At 36.8% G+C, this 15,789-nt stretch overlaps 1 protein-coding gene across 9 annotated transcripts in view; it reads right to left on the bottom strand.

The window, feature by feature from the left end:
- The window catches only part of PKHD1 (PKHD1 ciliary IPT domain containing fibrocystin/polyductin), a 473,530-nt gene that overhangs the window by 178,403 nt on the left and 279,338 nt on the right, over positions 1-15,789 (bottom strand). For 8 of the 9 annotated variants that reach the window (XR_005217861.1, XM_037842918.1, XM_037842911.1 and 5 more), the window contains one exon: positions 6,491-6,628. The exons of the other annotated variant lie outside the window; for it this stretch is intronic. Coding sequence is in view for 7 of the 8 variants with exons in the window: in XM_037842918.1 (XP_037698846.1) it covers positions 6,491-6,628 (138 nt within the window). In the remaining variant the exon portion in view is untranslated. The remainder of the gene's footprint in view (positions 1-6,490; positions 6,629-15,789) is intronic. 9 annotated transcript variants of the gene reach the window in all.

Genomic DNA, 15,789 nt, shown 5'->3' with positions numbered 1-15,789 from the left:
ACAGCTAACATGTCCAAAGAAATAAAAAATATTAAAACAATTAACAAACCAATCTTTTTTGAACAGGCTTTGAGTTAGGTATTTTTTTAAAAAAATGTTTCTGTTCTAGACAGATTGTAAAAAATTAAAATTACTTGGATTTGTATAAGATCACCAACTTTTCAATGTGTTTTATACTTGTATTTGTTCCTTTCATACAGGAAAAATAAACATATTTTTGTCATTTATACATTAACACTATAATTCCTTCTTTATAGATATAGATATTTATAAACTGTTACAAGAAAAAGGCATTGAACTGAAAGATGGAAGATATGTCCATTTATGTATACATATTCAGTCATACAGCACATTATCAGAAGACTGCTATGCAGTAGATACCAGGGTTAAAAAATATTCTGCAGAACCCATAATGTAATGGAGGGAAGACATTCATGGAAACACACCATTTAATAGCAATAAAATAGGTGCAGTAATGACAACATGAATGGGCATAATGGGCCAGAAGAAAAGAGACACTGGAATCTAATGAACGATGATAGGAAAGGTTTTATAGTAAAGATATCACTTGGGTGAAGACTTGAAGGATAAGTATTTAATGTCGCTAAGATAGGTTCTAACCTTGGTCCTGCACTTTACCAGCTATGAAACCTCAGAACAAATCAAAAATCTCCAGATCTCAGTTTCCTTATCTATAAAGTGATGATGATTCAGACAATCTCTGTCGTCTATGAAATCACAGATATAAGATTACTACTGGGGAATTTGCCGGAAATTGTTTGAGTTGCTGCACAAGAATTATAACTCAAGTCTCTGGAATTTCCATATATATGAAAGTCCAAAACTAATTTCCATCTTGTTAAATTCACAATTATGAGACTATCAAAAGCAGCAGTTTAGACAGCAATGCTACCATATCTCAAAATCCAGCCTGAATCATGAAACTCGTGTCTACTGTGCACTATTCTCCAGCTACAGTGGCTGCCATTCTGCCTCACAACCATACAAAGCACATTCCTATCTCAGGACTTCTGCACCAGCTCTTCACTGTGTCTGAAATCTCTCAACCAACTTTGAAGGGCTAGCTCTTTCCTGTCCCCATGGTCTGAGGTCACATTGCCTCTCCAGAAAAACCTTACAGAACATAGGTATTAACCTACGGTGGCCAACACCCAATCTGAACCTCTTTTCAACTCATTCCCATATTTAGTTTCCTTCAGAGCACATATTGCCATCTAAACTTTTTTTCTCCATTTATTTTACTGTTTTATTCTCTGTTTGCCCTGACAGAAAGGATCTTATTAGTCTTGCTTACTGCTGAATACTCAATGCAAGGAAAAATGTCTGTTGCTGAGTTGGCATTCAATGCAAGAGAAGGGAAGGAGAGGAAGGAAAGAAATGAGAGAGGGAAATGAAGGGAAGGAAAGAGGGAGGATCAAATCTATAGATGAAAAAGAAAAATCACTGTATCAGAGGAACTATTCCCTTCTTAATTTCTACTTATTTGCTCTATTTTTATTACCCAAAAGAAAGTTATTCATGAGAACAGTCCTATAAAGGGTTGATGGCATCACTCTTAATTTAATACTGACAACTGTTCACTGTCAAACACGAGACTGAATATGTTCAGTGATACTGAAGACTATATTAAAGCCAAAATAAATATGAAGTTGTTAAAGTATAGAACAATGGTATTAAGCTTATTAAAAGTGACTGCACCTCAAGCGATGTGTGTGGTTTTTGTTTTTTTTTTTTTATTTGTTCAACATGCAAAGTAACATTTTATGTTAAACCTGAATTTTACAACCATTATTGAGGGGAAAAAATACTCAGTAAGATGGCCAAATTTCTGTCCCCATTTCCCCACTTTCTTTGTTTTCTCCACTGTATCTGATACTGCTGACTCTCTCTTTCTTGAAAATTCCCTCCCTTTTTTCTAAGATGTTCTTTTTATTTCATTTTCCTTCTACCTATATAGCTATTTCTTTCCATTCTATTTCTTGAGCTTCGGTTCCTCTACTACCCTTAAAAGTCTGGCATTTCCAGAATTTCAGCTTTGGTCATACTGTCTTACCTATTCAAAACTCTTTTTTGGGCAATTTTATTCACACCCTTGATTTCACACATCATATTTGGGCTGATGACCTCAAATCTACATTTTTAGCACAGACATCTGTCTTGGGCTCCTTTTCCATAAATCCATTTGCCTAGTAAATGTTACCACTTATTCATCCCATTGAAATCTAAGCTTAAGTTGTATGAGTCTACATATTTAACACATATTTATTACATATTATAGTACTGTATATACTTTACATGTGACAGGCACTGTTCAAGCACTTTAACTCATTTAATAAAACTACATGAAATACCCAGTATTATTATTCCCATTTTAGATATAAGGAAACTGAGACAGAGCCCACTTATGTGACTTGTCCAAGGTCATTCAACTAACAAGTGATGGAAATGCGATACATTCAGTCTTGGCACCACCATCAACCCAGATTTCCCAACCAGAAATCTAGGAGGTATCCTAAACAATTCCTTCTCACCTCATATCAAAATGGCCACTGTTCTTCTGATGTTTGCCACCCAGATATTTCTCTGGCTCATTCTTTCCTAACTCCAGAGCCTTAGTTTAGTCCTTTACAATTTCTTTCCTGAAACAACTTAGTAACTCCTTACTTTTCACTGTGCTCTGTCCATTCCAACACATTCAGGTATGACCTTCCTAAAACCACACGTAATTATGTAATTTCCCTGCTTAAATTAGCCAGAGGTTACCCACCAAGGTCCTTAGCATGGAATGTAAAGTCCTACAGCCTCAAGTGTCACCACCATTCCAAATGGCCCTACAATCCAGATACTGCTGTTTCTGACAATTTCTTGATGGTGTAATACTTATCAATAAATACATGGTTTTTCAGATCTCTTCCTTTCTCTTTAAATCTACTCCAGGTTAGAAGAAATGACCCTTCCAATTATATTATTTGTTTGTCACCACTATTTTTATGAAATGCCTCTTGAAAGGTAGAGTTCATGACTTCTGTTTCTGCATATCCAACATCTCCCATGGTGCTTGGCTCGTATTTAGCACTGAATAAATACACGATGAATGCAAGAATGAACACACAAGTTCAACGCTTTAAGCTCATATCAAGTGTTTTATCAGACTAATGAGACAACCACACAGTGAAGAATAAAATTGAGTTTGGCATCTGTGATGCAGCTAAGGACCTGTAAGCAAAGCTTTGATCTTGAACTTCCCTTCCAATTCTAGCATTCTATGACACTACTCTACTTAAAGTCAGTTGATACCTTTTGCCAGCACCAGTTACCTTAAAAGCAGGACCAACAAGAAATGTAATTCCACACTGTCAGGACTGGGATCAAATAGCATTAGATATCAGACATACTCTGGCAGCACTCTGCCCCAATGTCCACATCTATTAAATTTGTTTGGTAACTAGTCTCATTATTTATTTTATGTTGGGATTTCCTTAGGATGTGGTAGAATTGGACAGATGGGTTGAAAGTCTTCCTTCAGGCATATTAACATAGGATTAGGCAGATGGGTTCCAATAAGCAACCTTTAGGCCTGGAACACATGGACAAAGCAGGGAGAAAAGAACACACCATTGTCTAGTAATGGGTAAACATTTAATTGAGAATGGACACATTTTAAAAATAGGATTTGAAATGTTTAAAGCAAAACTGGAAAGTGGCACAGTGTCACTTCCCTTCAAAGGTACAGATTTTCAGGAAAAGCATTTTATATAACAGTAGTAAGTAACCTCAGGAATCTAAAAATTACTTAACAAAAAAAAAAGTACCAACTTTAGCAATAGAAGATGTCAACCTGAAAGAGGTTTTCTAGTAACTAGAGGTCTGGGTCTTATTTAATGTTTCTATCACCTAACTGGATAAAAATTTTATAGAATATTTTGTAAAATGTTTTATAGAATATTAATTAAAATATTAATCTTGGAGGAAAGGATTGGAATCTAAATGGATCTCTCCAGGGTGAAAAAATGAACTGAAAATATATAACAGATAAATAAAAAGTACTGCACATAGGTTTCCACCAAAACCCAAGTGAAAACAAAATAAGCCCTATGCAAGTGCAAGATGTAGAGATACATATCTGAGGTCACACAAATAATAAAGATTAGAAATTAGAGCTGACAATATAGTTGGCAGGAACAATGGCATGACATGGCTGGAACAAAATTAACTTAGTTAATTTCTGTCTGTATTAAGAATTAGTATCTTTTATGGCTGCTGGATGCTAGCTGTGCTGGAGAGCCTCTGTTTGAACCTCCATTTCTACCCTGTGCCCTTCTCCACTCTGCTCGGTGCCCTGGGAGGCTGCTGACCTGTATGCACTGCATCAATGCTCTTTTACTCTGACCTCCAGTTAGATTTCACCAAATGGGAGCACAAGTAGGGGACAAAAGCAAGGAAAGAGAGTGAGGTCAGGGTAATTATTCCCATAGGTCCCACCCTGTAGTTATGGCTGGTTGAGTCCCACCAAACATCCAAATATGTGCCTCTCTATCTCTGAGTCCCAGGAATGACTTTCTGTCTCTATTTTCTTGCTCCTTAAGGGCAAGGAAAGGCAAAGATGCCCTCTTTGTTAAGAAGTCTTGTGTTATGTCCCATTCCACCTGGATTTTTGTCCATAGTCTCTTTACTAAATCTCCTCAAATTATTCAATTTGATATCACATCTATTTTATCAGGCACTCTGGCTGATTAACCAACATTTATTGAATGCCTACCATATGCCAAGCACTGCTAAACCCTTAGCATGAGTGGGTACATTTAATGTTTCCAACATCTCTCTGAGATAGGTTTTATCATTGCTCCATATACTTCGAAGATGAGGAAATGGAGGTGCCCAGAGGATGACTTGTTTAAAGTCAAGCAGCAAGTAGGTGGCCAAGTTGAATTTGATCCCAAGCAGTCTGACTTAGAGCCCAAGCTGTTAATTGCTATACTCATCTCACTCTGCTCAGAATAGGTCATGTCCCACCTGGGAATAGTTCTTTCATCCTGTCATTAGACCTTCAAATTAAACCAAACAGAGCTGTATTTAGAGGAGATTCCAGGAGGAGTGAGGGAACCTCATGTCTATGAGAAATGGGAAGGGGTGCAAATTTGTAAAATCTTTTTGGAAAAACAATTTAACAATGTATAATCAAGAACCTTAAAACATGCTCTTACCCTTAGGCCTGGTAATTCCATTTACAAAACTCTATCCTAAGGAAATAATCAGAGACATTACTAATGATTTATGTGCTAAAGTGTCATTGCACAGCAAGTTATAAAAACAAAATCTGAAATAATCTAGATGTTCAACAAAAGAAAGATGGTTAAATAAATAATTATATTTATGTATGTATATATCCATATATATATTGTGGAATGCTAAGGCTATTAAAATTGTGTCTTTGGAGACACAATGAGTTGGAAAAATTCACATTTTATGTGAATATGTGTATGTATGCATGTATGTATAAGAAAAAATGATTTTAAAATGAAACAGCAAAATATTAACTATGATTATCTTTACGTTATGGGAATATGGGTGGTCACTTAATTTCTCCTGCACAACTTACTAATTGATATTTTCAAGTTTTGTACAATAGACAAAAAATAAAAATTATTTAAAAACATCAATGATAATTTGAACTATGGCCAATTAGTAGGAACTTTATAACCATAAAAGAGAAGGTTCAAGAAAATGAGAATGAAGGGAAGGGAGTTTGATACTCATCCTGCATGGCTCAATTGGCAGAACCTAAACCAACAGAGATTAAAAGAAGACAGGCTTTGGATTAATTCAAGGAAAAGCATCCTAATAGGAGTTCAAAAGCGGGAACAGGCTGCCTGGAAAGGTTTTGATTCTTCTGTCACTGGATGTATTCAAGATGCTTGACCAAAATTTTTAAGGAATTTTCTTACAGTGATTTAAGCTTTGGCCAGGTGCTTGTATCTAGAATTGCCTCCCACCAGTGATTTTAAAATTAATCACTCTTCACTCCAATAAAGAGCTGGCATGTAAATCTTGCTTTCAGGTCTTTTTTTCCCAAAGAATGGCATTAAGACAGCAGGTGAAATTTTATCATGAGTTAGTTGATCAGAAGATATCAAATCCATCCTACGATATCTTCTGAAAGAGTGAGTCACAGTAGATTCTGATACAGAGAACTAGAGGGGAATGGATCTGTAGCATGGAGGAAGCAGAGAGACCTGAAATGGGAGCAGCATAAGAACCCTGGGGCCCAAAACATGGTCTGATGACAGTGGGGTGGACATGAGAGAATGACCAATAAAAGCCACCTCTGCCCATGTCTAACTTGCTCAGTGAAATCAATCATTGCCCCAGCCCTCCCCAAACTCCATTAAGCAACTTGCTTGATATGATACCATTCACTTTCCAGAACCTTTTCTCACAGAGCTCAATTCCCATTTTGCTCTTTACTTACCAACTTTCAGCTCCCCGCCTGCAATAACCATGCATGCCACACTCAGAACATTGCTTCTGTCCACAGGGAATTCTAACGTCCCCATTACATAGAGGCCTTTGAGGAATGGAAGATCTGTATCCACAAGGACAGTCTTGTCTATAGAAGAAAAAGAGATTGCTCAGTTATGCAACCAAAAAAGAATCACCTTCTCCCACAGTGATTTATGCTGTGTATCTCCAAGCAATTCAAGTACTGCCTGAGTTGTTCCCTATACCAGGAAAGATGCAGCAACTGAGAGAACAGTCTACCAAAGGAGAGGCGTTAATAAAAAGACAGCAAACAGGCCATGATTAATAGGTCCTGCCATGGCTTAACACACCAAGTCTTATGGCCAAAAGGCATTGCTTCTGCCCCAAACAAATGCCACAAGCTTACTTCAGCACAAACTCACAGATGAGCCCCCAACCTTGGTCCCTGTCCCTTCACTTCGGCTCTAATTCCAGAGAAGTAGAGAACTGTAGATATACCCTAAGTCTCTGAAGTCAGACCATCTGGATGTGAATCCCAGCTCTACCACTTACTAATTTTGTGGACTAACAAATTAATCTCCCAGGGCCTCAGTTATCTCATCTGTGAAATGGGGATAACAGTAAAATTGCTGCTTCAGCCATAGGTTCTTTTGTGAGGGTTAAATGAGTTAATACTTCTAAAGTGCTTACAAAATGCTAGTAAGTCATTCTCAATTTCCCAATTCCAACTGCTTAAGGCTCAGTGCCTGGTAAGGGTTTAACAAATGTTGGTCATTATAATTACTTGCTTCATGTTATAGAACTCATGAGCAACTTAAAAACCTGCTACTATCCACCTCCCTTCCCGAAAAGCAGTTTCCATATAACCTTAGATGAAATAGTCATGGATTTTGTCTGAAAGTAATACATGAATAGTAAATCCTCATTTAAAACACAGTAAATATTTCATGTATGCTAGTTATTAATGCTAGTTTCCGAAGTTAAGCAGTAATTCAACATGAATTAAAGATATCAAATAAATGTTTCAGCTTAAATCTCAAGTACCATAATCACGGACACGTGCAAAGATTTTTAAGAAATTGTTTTGTTAACACAGACCGATTACTCATTTGGAAAACTATGCACCCTACTGCTCTTAAGGACATGTTCAAGTAAATGAACTTTTCATGAGTTGTCTTTTTTCTAGACATTACCTACTTCCCCACTTACAAGACCAACCATACCTTCCTGTGGCAGAGACTGTGTAGCTGTAAACTGAGCTGATTTCCTTTTCCTCCAGGGACCACGGTAAGACCCTTCCTACCCTGCAGTTAGATGAAGCCATGTGACTGAGTTGTAGCCAACAAACTTATGGCAGGGAAGTGTGACATCCCCAAGCTTGGTCTTTAAACTCTCCTCCATGCTCTCTCTCCACTCCCATGTCTATTTGTTAGATGTACTGCTGTGGTTCTCAAAGTGTGGTTGTGGTCCAGCAGCATCAACCCCACCCACGTATCCACCAAGACCCAATACAAGTGTTAGCTCTCTAGTAAGCCATTCCCAATTGCCCCAATGGCTCCACCACAGCCCCTGTGGAAACAATCTCTCTCTTATTCATGTTCTGATGATACATACATGCTTATATCAAAGCGCTAAAATATATTCTTGTAATTAGGTCTTTCTTCCCCATTGCTTCTTCCTGAAGGGAAGAGATCATTCTTATATTTTTTTAAACCCCCAATGCGTATTGTAAAGTCAGAGAAAAATATTAAACATTGTCCATGTGTGTTGAATTTAGCTCTCCACATACCTTTTAATTCAAAATTTCATTAGTGACTGAAACAAAATGAATGACCCAGTAAAATAGATAACAATAAATACATATACCATAATCCCATCTCCAGCAATTTTCCAAAATATTCAAACAAAAGAGTAAAGTATCTAGAGAATGTTCTAGGTTTAGCATAAATTGCATGAGTTCATGATTTTAAGATGACTTCAAAAGCAGAATAAAAAATGTTTAAAGCGCTTATACCCCAAAGCACAAGCAATGAAAGAAAAAATAGATAAATGGGACTTTCTCAAAATTGAATACTTCTGTGCTTCAAAGAACTTTGTCAAACGGTGAACAGGCAGCTGACACAATGGGAGAAAATATTTGGAAACCACATATCTGATGAGGGTTTGGTATCCAGAATATATAAAGAAATATGCAACTCAACAATAAAAAGTCAAACAACCCAATTAAAAAATGGACAAAAGAGATGAATAGACATTTTTCCAAAAAGGAAATACAAATGGCTAAAAAGCACATGAAAAGATGCTTAGCTTAACTAGCTATTAGGGAAATGCAAATCAAAACCACAAAAAGATATCATTTCACATTTACTAGAGTGGTTGCTATCAAATAAGCAGGAAACCTCAAGTGTTGGAGAGGATGTGGAGAAATAGGAACACTTATTACTGCTGGTGGGAATGCACAGTGGTACAGCTCCTGTGGAAGACAGTCTGGCAGTTCCTCAGAAAGCTAAGTATAGAGTTGCCTTACGATCCGGCAATTCCACTACCCAGGTTATACCCAGAAGATCTAAGAGCAGGGACATGAACAGATACCTGCACACCGATGTTCCTAAGGGCATTATTCACATTGCCAAAAGATGGAAACAATCCAAGTGACTGTCAACAGATGAATGGATAAACAAAACATGGAATACACATATGATGGAATATTACTCAGCAGTAAGAAGGAATGAAGTTCTGAAGCACATGACAACATGGATGAACCTTAAGGACATTACATTGAGTGAAATAAGTCAGACACAAAAGGACAAATATTGTGTGATCTCACTAATATGAACTAATTACAGTATGTAAACTCACAGACATAAAATCTAGAATATAGGTTACCAGGGGATAGAATGAGAATAGAGAAAGGTGAGCTACCACTTAATATGTACAGAATGTTTAATTAGGTTGAACTTAAACATTTGGAAACATATAGAGGTGGCAGTAGCACGTTATTGTGGGTATAATTAATAGAGCTGAATTGAGAGTGGATGTGGTCGAAGGGATAGTTTAGCATCATGTATGTCACCAGAAGGAAAGCTAGAGGTGAAAACATGGGAATGTATATATATATATATACATACACAGTGAATCTTCTGGTGTATGATGAAAAAATTCTCTTATGAACTAGAACAAATTGTATGACACTATTACAAAGAGTCAATAATAGAGGGGTATTTTACCTTATTATTAGTAGTAGTAGTATTTTTGGAGTAATGAAAATGTTCTAAAATTGATTGTGGTGATGATTACCCAAGTATGTGATAATACTGGGAGCCATTAAAGATATACTTTGGATGGATTGTATGGTCTGTGAATATATCTCAATAAAAACACATTAAAATGCTAAAATATTTAAAAACAAGAGTTATATGCATGTTATAAATGGCCTTTAGCTGTTCCAGCCTGATGGCCCTTCTACCAAGTTTTAGCTTTTGGTCCTGATAATACAAAATAATTAAGTTGGTTTAATATATGCTTTCTCTCACCCACAGAGTACTCACTTAACATGCACACATATACATACATATTATATAAGGGCCTCTTCAGAGCACACTTCTCAGTTCCATTAAAATATTGCAATTACACAGAATTTTAAAATTCCGTGCTAAAATAAAAACAAGCATATGCCCTATGAAGATTTTTTATAAAGGAATTCTCCTTCATCACTAACACTCAGAGATGACACCTGTGGTTGCTACTGACACAAGCAAAAACATTCACCCTAATGTGACTCTCAGAGCAGGGCAGCTGCAGGCCCAACTTGACCACTCCCCAGCCATAATGACAGCTTGCAGAGTCTTTCTCTCCTTTCTGGGTGTGGAAATTTGGGACCAATAGGCCACATAATCTAGAATTAGCATCCTTTTCATTTCACAGTAATCACTCAGAAATAGTTACTTGTACAACCCATTTAATAAACATAAATGATGGACCACCTCTAGTTTAACCGTGGCCCAGTGGTTTCCACCTTGCCCTGACTTGGCCACAGTTATTCCATCTTGTTGTGTCAGTGACTAATAAATCCTACTTGAAAGAATGAGCACTGACATATGGAGGGAACCATCTGGAATTTCTGTTGCTCAGTAGGAGGCTGATGGGGGAGCTGATCTGGAAGAGGCTCCAAAAAGAATTAATGAGTTCCAGATGTAATTAAAGACTGCTCTTCCCCCCAAAGGGGCTTAGAACCAACTACACGGTGGTGCCTCTTGGTTCTGAATTATACCCTCTTACCACTTGTTCATCCATCAAGCATTAAACATCCACCATCTTTATCCTAGCATCTATTGCAAAGCAATGTGTTTTTCTGAAATGGTTATATTTTGACAATTAGAAGGAAAAAGCATAAGTAATAATATTTGGATAGGTAAGGCTAAGGAAGAATCACCTGAATTTCCCCATGCACCAAATACAACAACAACAATTAAGCTTTTAGTCTTTTATAAATGCATTAGTTATCCTCAAGACCACAAAACTTGAGCCAAATCAAAAGACAGATGTCTCTGGAAGAGGGCTATATGGGAATAATTTGACTATCACGGTTATAAAGCATTCCATATCATTTCAACAGTAGGTTTAAAGTCATCATTTTTTCCCAGCCAAGTCAGGGAATCAAGGTCACTATTGTGTAGCATTCCAAGAGTCTGACACTTCTCTAAATCCTATTGAAATGAGATCAAGGGCAAAGGGCACAGATCCTGGGAATAATGATGGGGTCACATGAACAGTCATAATTTAGGGCAGGCAGTCCCACTGTCTGTATGGAATTCACTGTATCAGGCCCCATAACTTAGGTGGTGAAGACAGTTTCCACTACAACCCCACTATTGTCAGGACCACAGTCTATACCAACTCTGCATAGCTCAGACTTGTGAGAGGGAGCAATGGCATGCAAAGGCAGAGTAGTATGTACAAGGACCATTTGTAGGCTCACTGTTTTCCATAATTAATGAGTTTACTTCTACTTTGGTCTTGGTCCCAATATTTTCCTACAAACATGAGAACAAAAAGAAAAGTTAATTTTAGTAAAATTTAAAGATTATTTAATGACTTAATTTGCCTTTTTTAAAAGAGAATATTTTTAGCTCAAACATAAGTATTTTAAATATTTGCAATATATATTTTACACAATGATTGGTGGAATTTTTATTTTCCTTTGTGGTATTATTTAACTTTTGGAGAATCTAACAATTTACCTAAATATTCTAGCTATCAAAATTTATGAGGACAACTGATACATCCAAGAAAAGTCCTCCAGAAAAAATGAAAGCTGCCATACAAAAATAGTTCACTGGGATGAAAGGTTAACACGACTGAAAATTAGGGTCAAGTAGCCTAATTTACTGACATGATAGTATTAGATTCTCAGCAGTTCATTCTCTTATAGAAAAAGCTGAACAAAGAAGGGCTAGAAGATCAGAATGCACTCTTTCTATAACTAAACTCTTTTCAAAGAGCTGCTAATTTTATAGCCTGTCATTTTCATCAAATCCACACAGGTGGTGCGCTTATTCTCCTCTGCTTATCTTTTTTTTTTTTTCTACCTATTCTTAAAAATAGGTAGAAGAGGCAGTTTTCAAAAGTCCTAAAGGCACAGGATTCAATACTGGATTCAAGATTCAAGAAAGCCAACTTCATTACACCTTGAAGAAAAAGCATCTGCCTTCCTGGTGTGTGTGTGTGTGTGTGTGTGTGTGTGTAAGTGAGTGTGCATTTGTGAGGATGGGTATGAGAGGGAGGGAGGGGACAGGGAGGGAGAATAGGAGAGGGGACTGGAGGGGAAGGGAGAGAAATGGAGGAAAACAGCTCTATTCATTCTCTCCTCATGGTAAGAGGTCAATTTAAACTTTGGATAATAAATCTCCATCCTATTCCCCACATACACTCTTCTGTGTCTCGGTCTCTGTGTCTCTCTCAATCAGACACACACAATTCCCACAGTACAACCACCATTTTAAATTATATTTTCATTGATCAATAAAATGTTTAACATACAGTGTTTATCTCTTGCTCTAGTCTATACCATCTGTTCTCCAACAGTATTTTGAATCTATTTAATAGTAAGGTTTTTAAGTAAAATTACCAACTGTGTCAGATCAATCCTCTGCATCTCAAACTCTGAAGGGAAAATACAAGAAGGTGCAGGTGTTTTCATAAAAGTGGAAAAGAATGTGCCTTCTCACAACTCAGGCTTTCTTTGTTTTTAATGCAGAGATGCTGTTGTGTTGCTGTTCTTTCCATAAAGCCTCAGAGAATTCACAGTGGCCAACTTCGTGCAACCATTTGGATCAAAGTCCATGGTGTTCTGCTTGCTCACAAGACTCAAGACTAAAAACACCTAGACACAAAACCTTGGAAACCACAGAAGACCGAAAATGAAGAGCATGCATTTTGATAAATTTGAAAGAAAAATGTTAAACTACATTTTGGCTTTATCCATATACTTCCATTACCCCTGAACATTGTTACCAAATCCCTACTTGCCTGAGGTTTGGGAATAAAACCCTTCTCCAACACTGGCAGTCCAATGATACATACATGGAAAGGTATAAGCTGGCAACTCTCAGGTGACACAATTATCAAATTTTTCATGTTGTAGTTAGTGTCAAAACCAAACCAGCCACCAAATTTGTTTTCCTATGTGGGTTTTGTTTTGATTTGTTTCCTTAAGCAAAATATTGAGAACAACTTCTGGAAAATAAATATATTTTCACACTTTTACCCTGAAGAAAAAATTATGATGATCTGTCCAATAAGTGATTCACTCCTAAATGAGGCTACTTAGGCAAAGATCCCTTTAGCAAACATTATAATCAATGAGTTTACTTCCAACATCAGTTTTTTTTTTTTTAAATAAATCCTCTCTCTTTTTGATTCTGCTTAGCACTAGAGAGGGCAAAATGTCTTGAAAACTATGAGTTTCTTTATTTTTCTTTAATGTTATTGATTTTTTTCTCATGTTTTCAATTATTTCTTCTAACTGGAAAAAAAACAAAACAATATCAAATTCTTGAAAGCAGCTTCCTGTCCTACATTTGTTATATCAAATTCCTGAAAGCAGCTTCCTGTCCTACATTTGTTATTAAAAATTAAATGTTTTTTCATAAAGGTGCAATTGAGGCTTAAGTGAGTACTTAGCGAACCATACCTAAGCAATAATTGTTGGAGGCAATAACCTCTACTCTACATTTTAATATGGTGCATCCAAAATTAAAAATTTATGGGCGAACCAAGTTATATCTTGTGTTCCTAAATACATAAAGTGCTTATATTCTATATAAATACAATATTAACTTCTGTAGATATTTTCAATTTTCTTAACATTCCTTATGTTAATGGTTATATGTTTTCAGAAATTCCTGAAGCCTTTGAGTTCTTTGTAAATTCCAATAAATTGCACTTAAGCAATGCAAAGAATTCAAGGTAAAGAGTTCTTGCTTGGGATTTCCAAAATAAATTCCTTTCCTCTTCAATTCAAATACTGTTTCAGGGACCATGAAGATTCCTGTAACTTTTATTCACAATTCTAAGTATCTTGACAATAATATCTGCCAAAAGTCTCAGTACTCTAAAATGTCTCCATACTGGTAGGTTAAGATATTGAAATCCCCATCCTTAAGATTTCATCCTTCTTTTTAAATCAGGGTGTCTAGAAATCCTCTGAGAAGAATGATAGATGAAGAAAAGCATTATCACCAATTGATAAATTGATTCATTCATTAGTTCACTTAGAAAATATTTATTTAGTGCCTACTACTTGTCATACACTGTGATAGGTGCCAACGAAAAAAACACAAAACAAGGCTTCCAGTATTCACAGAGGAGTAAACATTTTTGTGAGATTAACCAGAGGAGTTTTTAGTGGAAGGAAGAAGTAGATCTGGAGTATTTGCTTCCGAAGCCCACTGAATTAATCATGACAAGGCCCAGGCAAAATTTCAAAGTAAGGAAAATTTACCTATTCCTCCCTTCCTTCTAGCACCCATCCATCCAAGCTCCTCATTTGCTCCCAATTCCCTAACGGCCAGAATTCCACTGATGCCTCTACCAACCCAGACCCCATACAAATCCAGGGTCTAAGCAGCTTCTACAGTTCCAGTCACCTGTCATGTTCCCAATTCCTTCAAGTGCAACTCACTGATATATGACTAAACAGAAAGTAAATGTAACATGGACACACTGGTTAATTCATCTAATACCTTTCTCAATCTGAAGGGAATGCTCACCAGATTACAATTCAGACAGACCTAAATTTGAATCCCAAATTGAGTGTTCTTTGGGAAAATTACTTAACTTCCCTGAACTTCTGTACCCCAAATGCAAAACACAGGAAATCACACTTCATGAGTGTTTGTAAGGAATTGTGAAATACCACATATAAAACTATTACAATGCCTGGCATATAACAGCCATTTGAATGTTAGCATTCACCTCTTTCATTTACCAAAAAATATTTTTTGGCACTCACGCTATGCCTGTCACTCTAATGTTTTGTTTTGTGTACCAAGGAGACACAATCCCTGCCCTCTTGAAATTTAAAATCTTATGGAGTAAACAGACATTAAAACATAATCACAACTTTGAAGATTGCATGTTATGTGAATATATCTCAACGAAATTGCAAAAAATATATAATCACATATTACACTGAGAGCCATTGGAATGGATTGTATAGTGTGTGAATAAATCTGTTTAAAAAAAAGCACAATCATACAAATGACTACATAGGTACAAACTATGGTAAGTGTTAAAAAGGAAAATGCATAATACTATGAGAGTTACAGGGTAAAACAATTTGCATTGAGGGATCAAGGATGAAAGGACATGAAACTGAGACCTAAAGGTGCAGAGTTGGGGACAGAATGCTCTGAGCAAAGTGAGAGGAGGGCCAGCACTCCATACATTCAAAAAATGGCAAGGCAGCGAGGGTGTCTGGACTGCAGAATTTGGATGGAGCTGGAAAGGTAGGCAAGGGGGAATACCAGGCAGGACTTTGTAGACTATGTGAAAAATGTGGGACATTATCCCAAGAATGGTGGCAAACTACTAAAGCATTTTGAATGGAGAAATTATATGACCAATTCATATTTTTCAAACATCGCGCTGGCTGCAGTGGGGTGGAGTGGGGGGTGGTGGTGGGGAGAAGCCAGCAAATGGGAGCAAAAATAGGAGAACAGTTAATTGGGTATTCTAGTAGTACCTGTAACAAGCGGTAATGCATACATTAGGGTGGTGAGAAAAAAG

The sequence above is a fragment of the Choloepus didactylus genome, chromosome 7 (genome assembly GCF_015220235.1).
Source record: "Choloepus didactylus isolate mChoDid1 chromosome 7, mChoDid1.pri, whole genome shotgun sequence".
NCBI lineage: Eukaryota > Metazoa > Chordata > Mammalia > Pilosa > Megalonychidae > Choloepus > Choloepus didactylus.
Note: the sequence above shows the minus strand (reverse complement) of the source record. Positions and strands in the feature narration are given on the sequence as shown.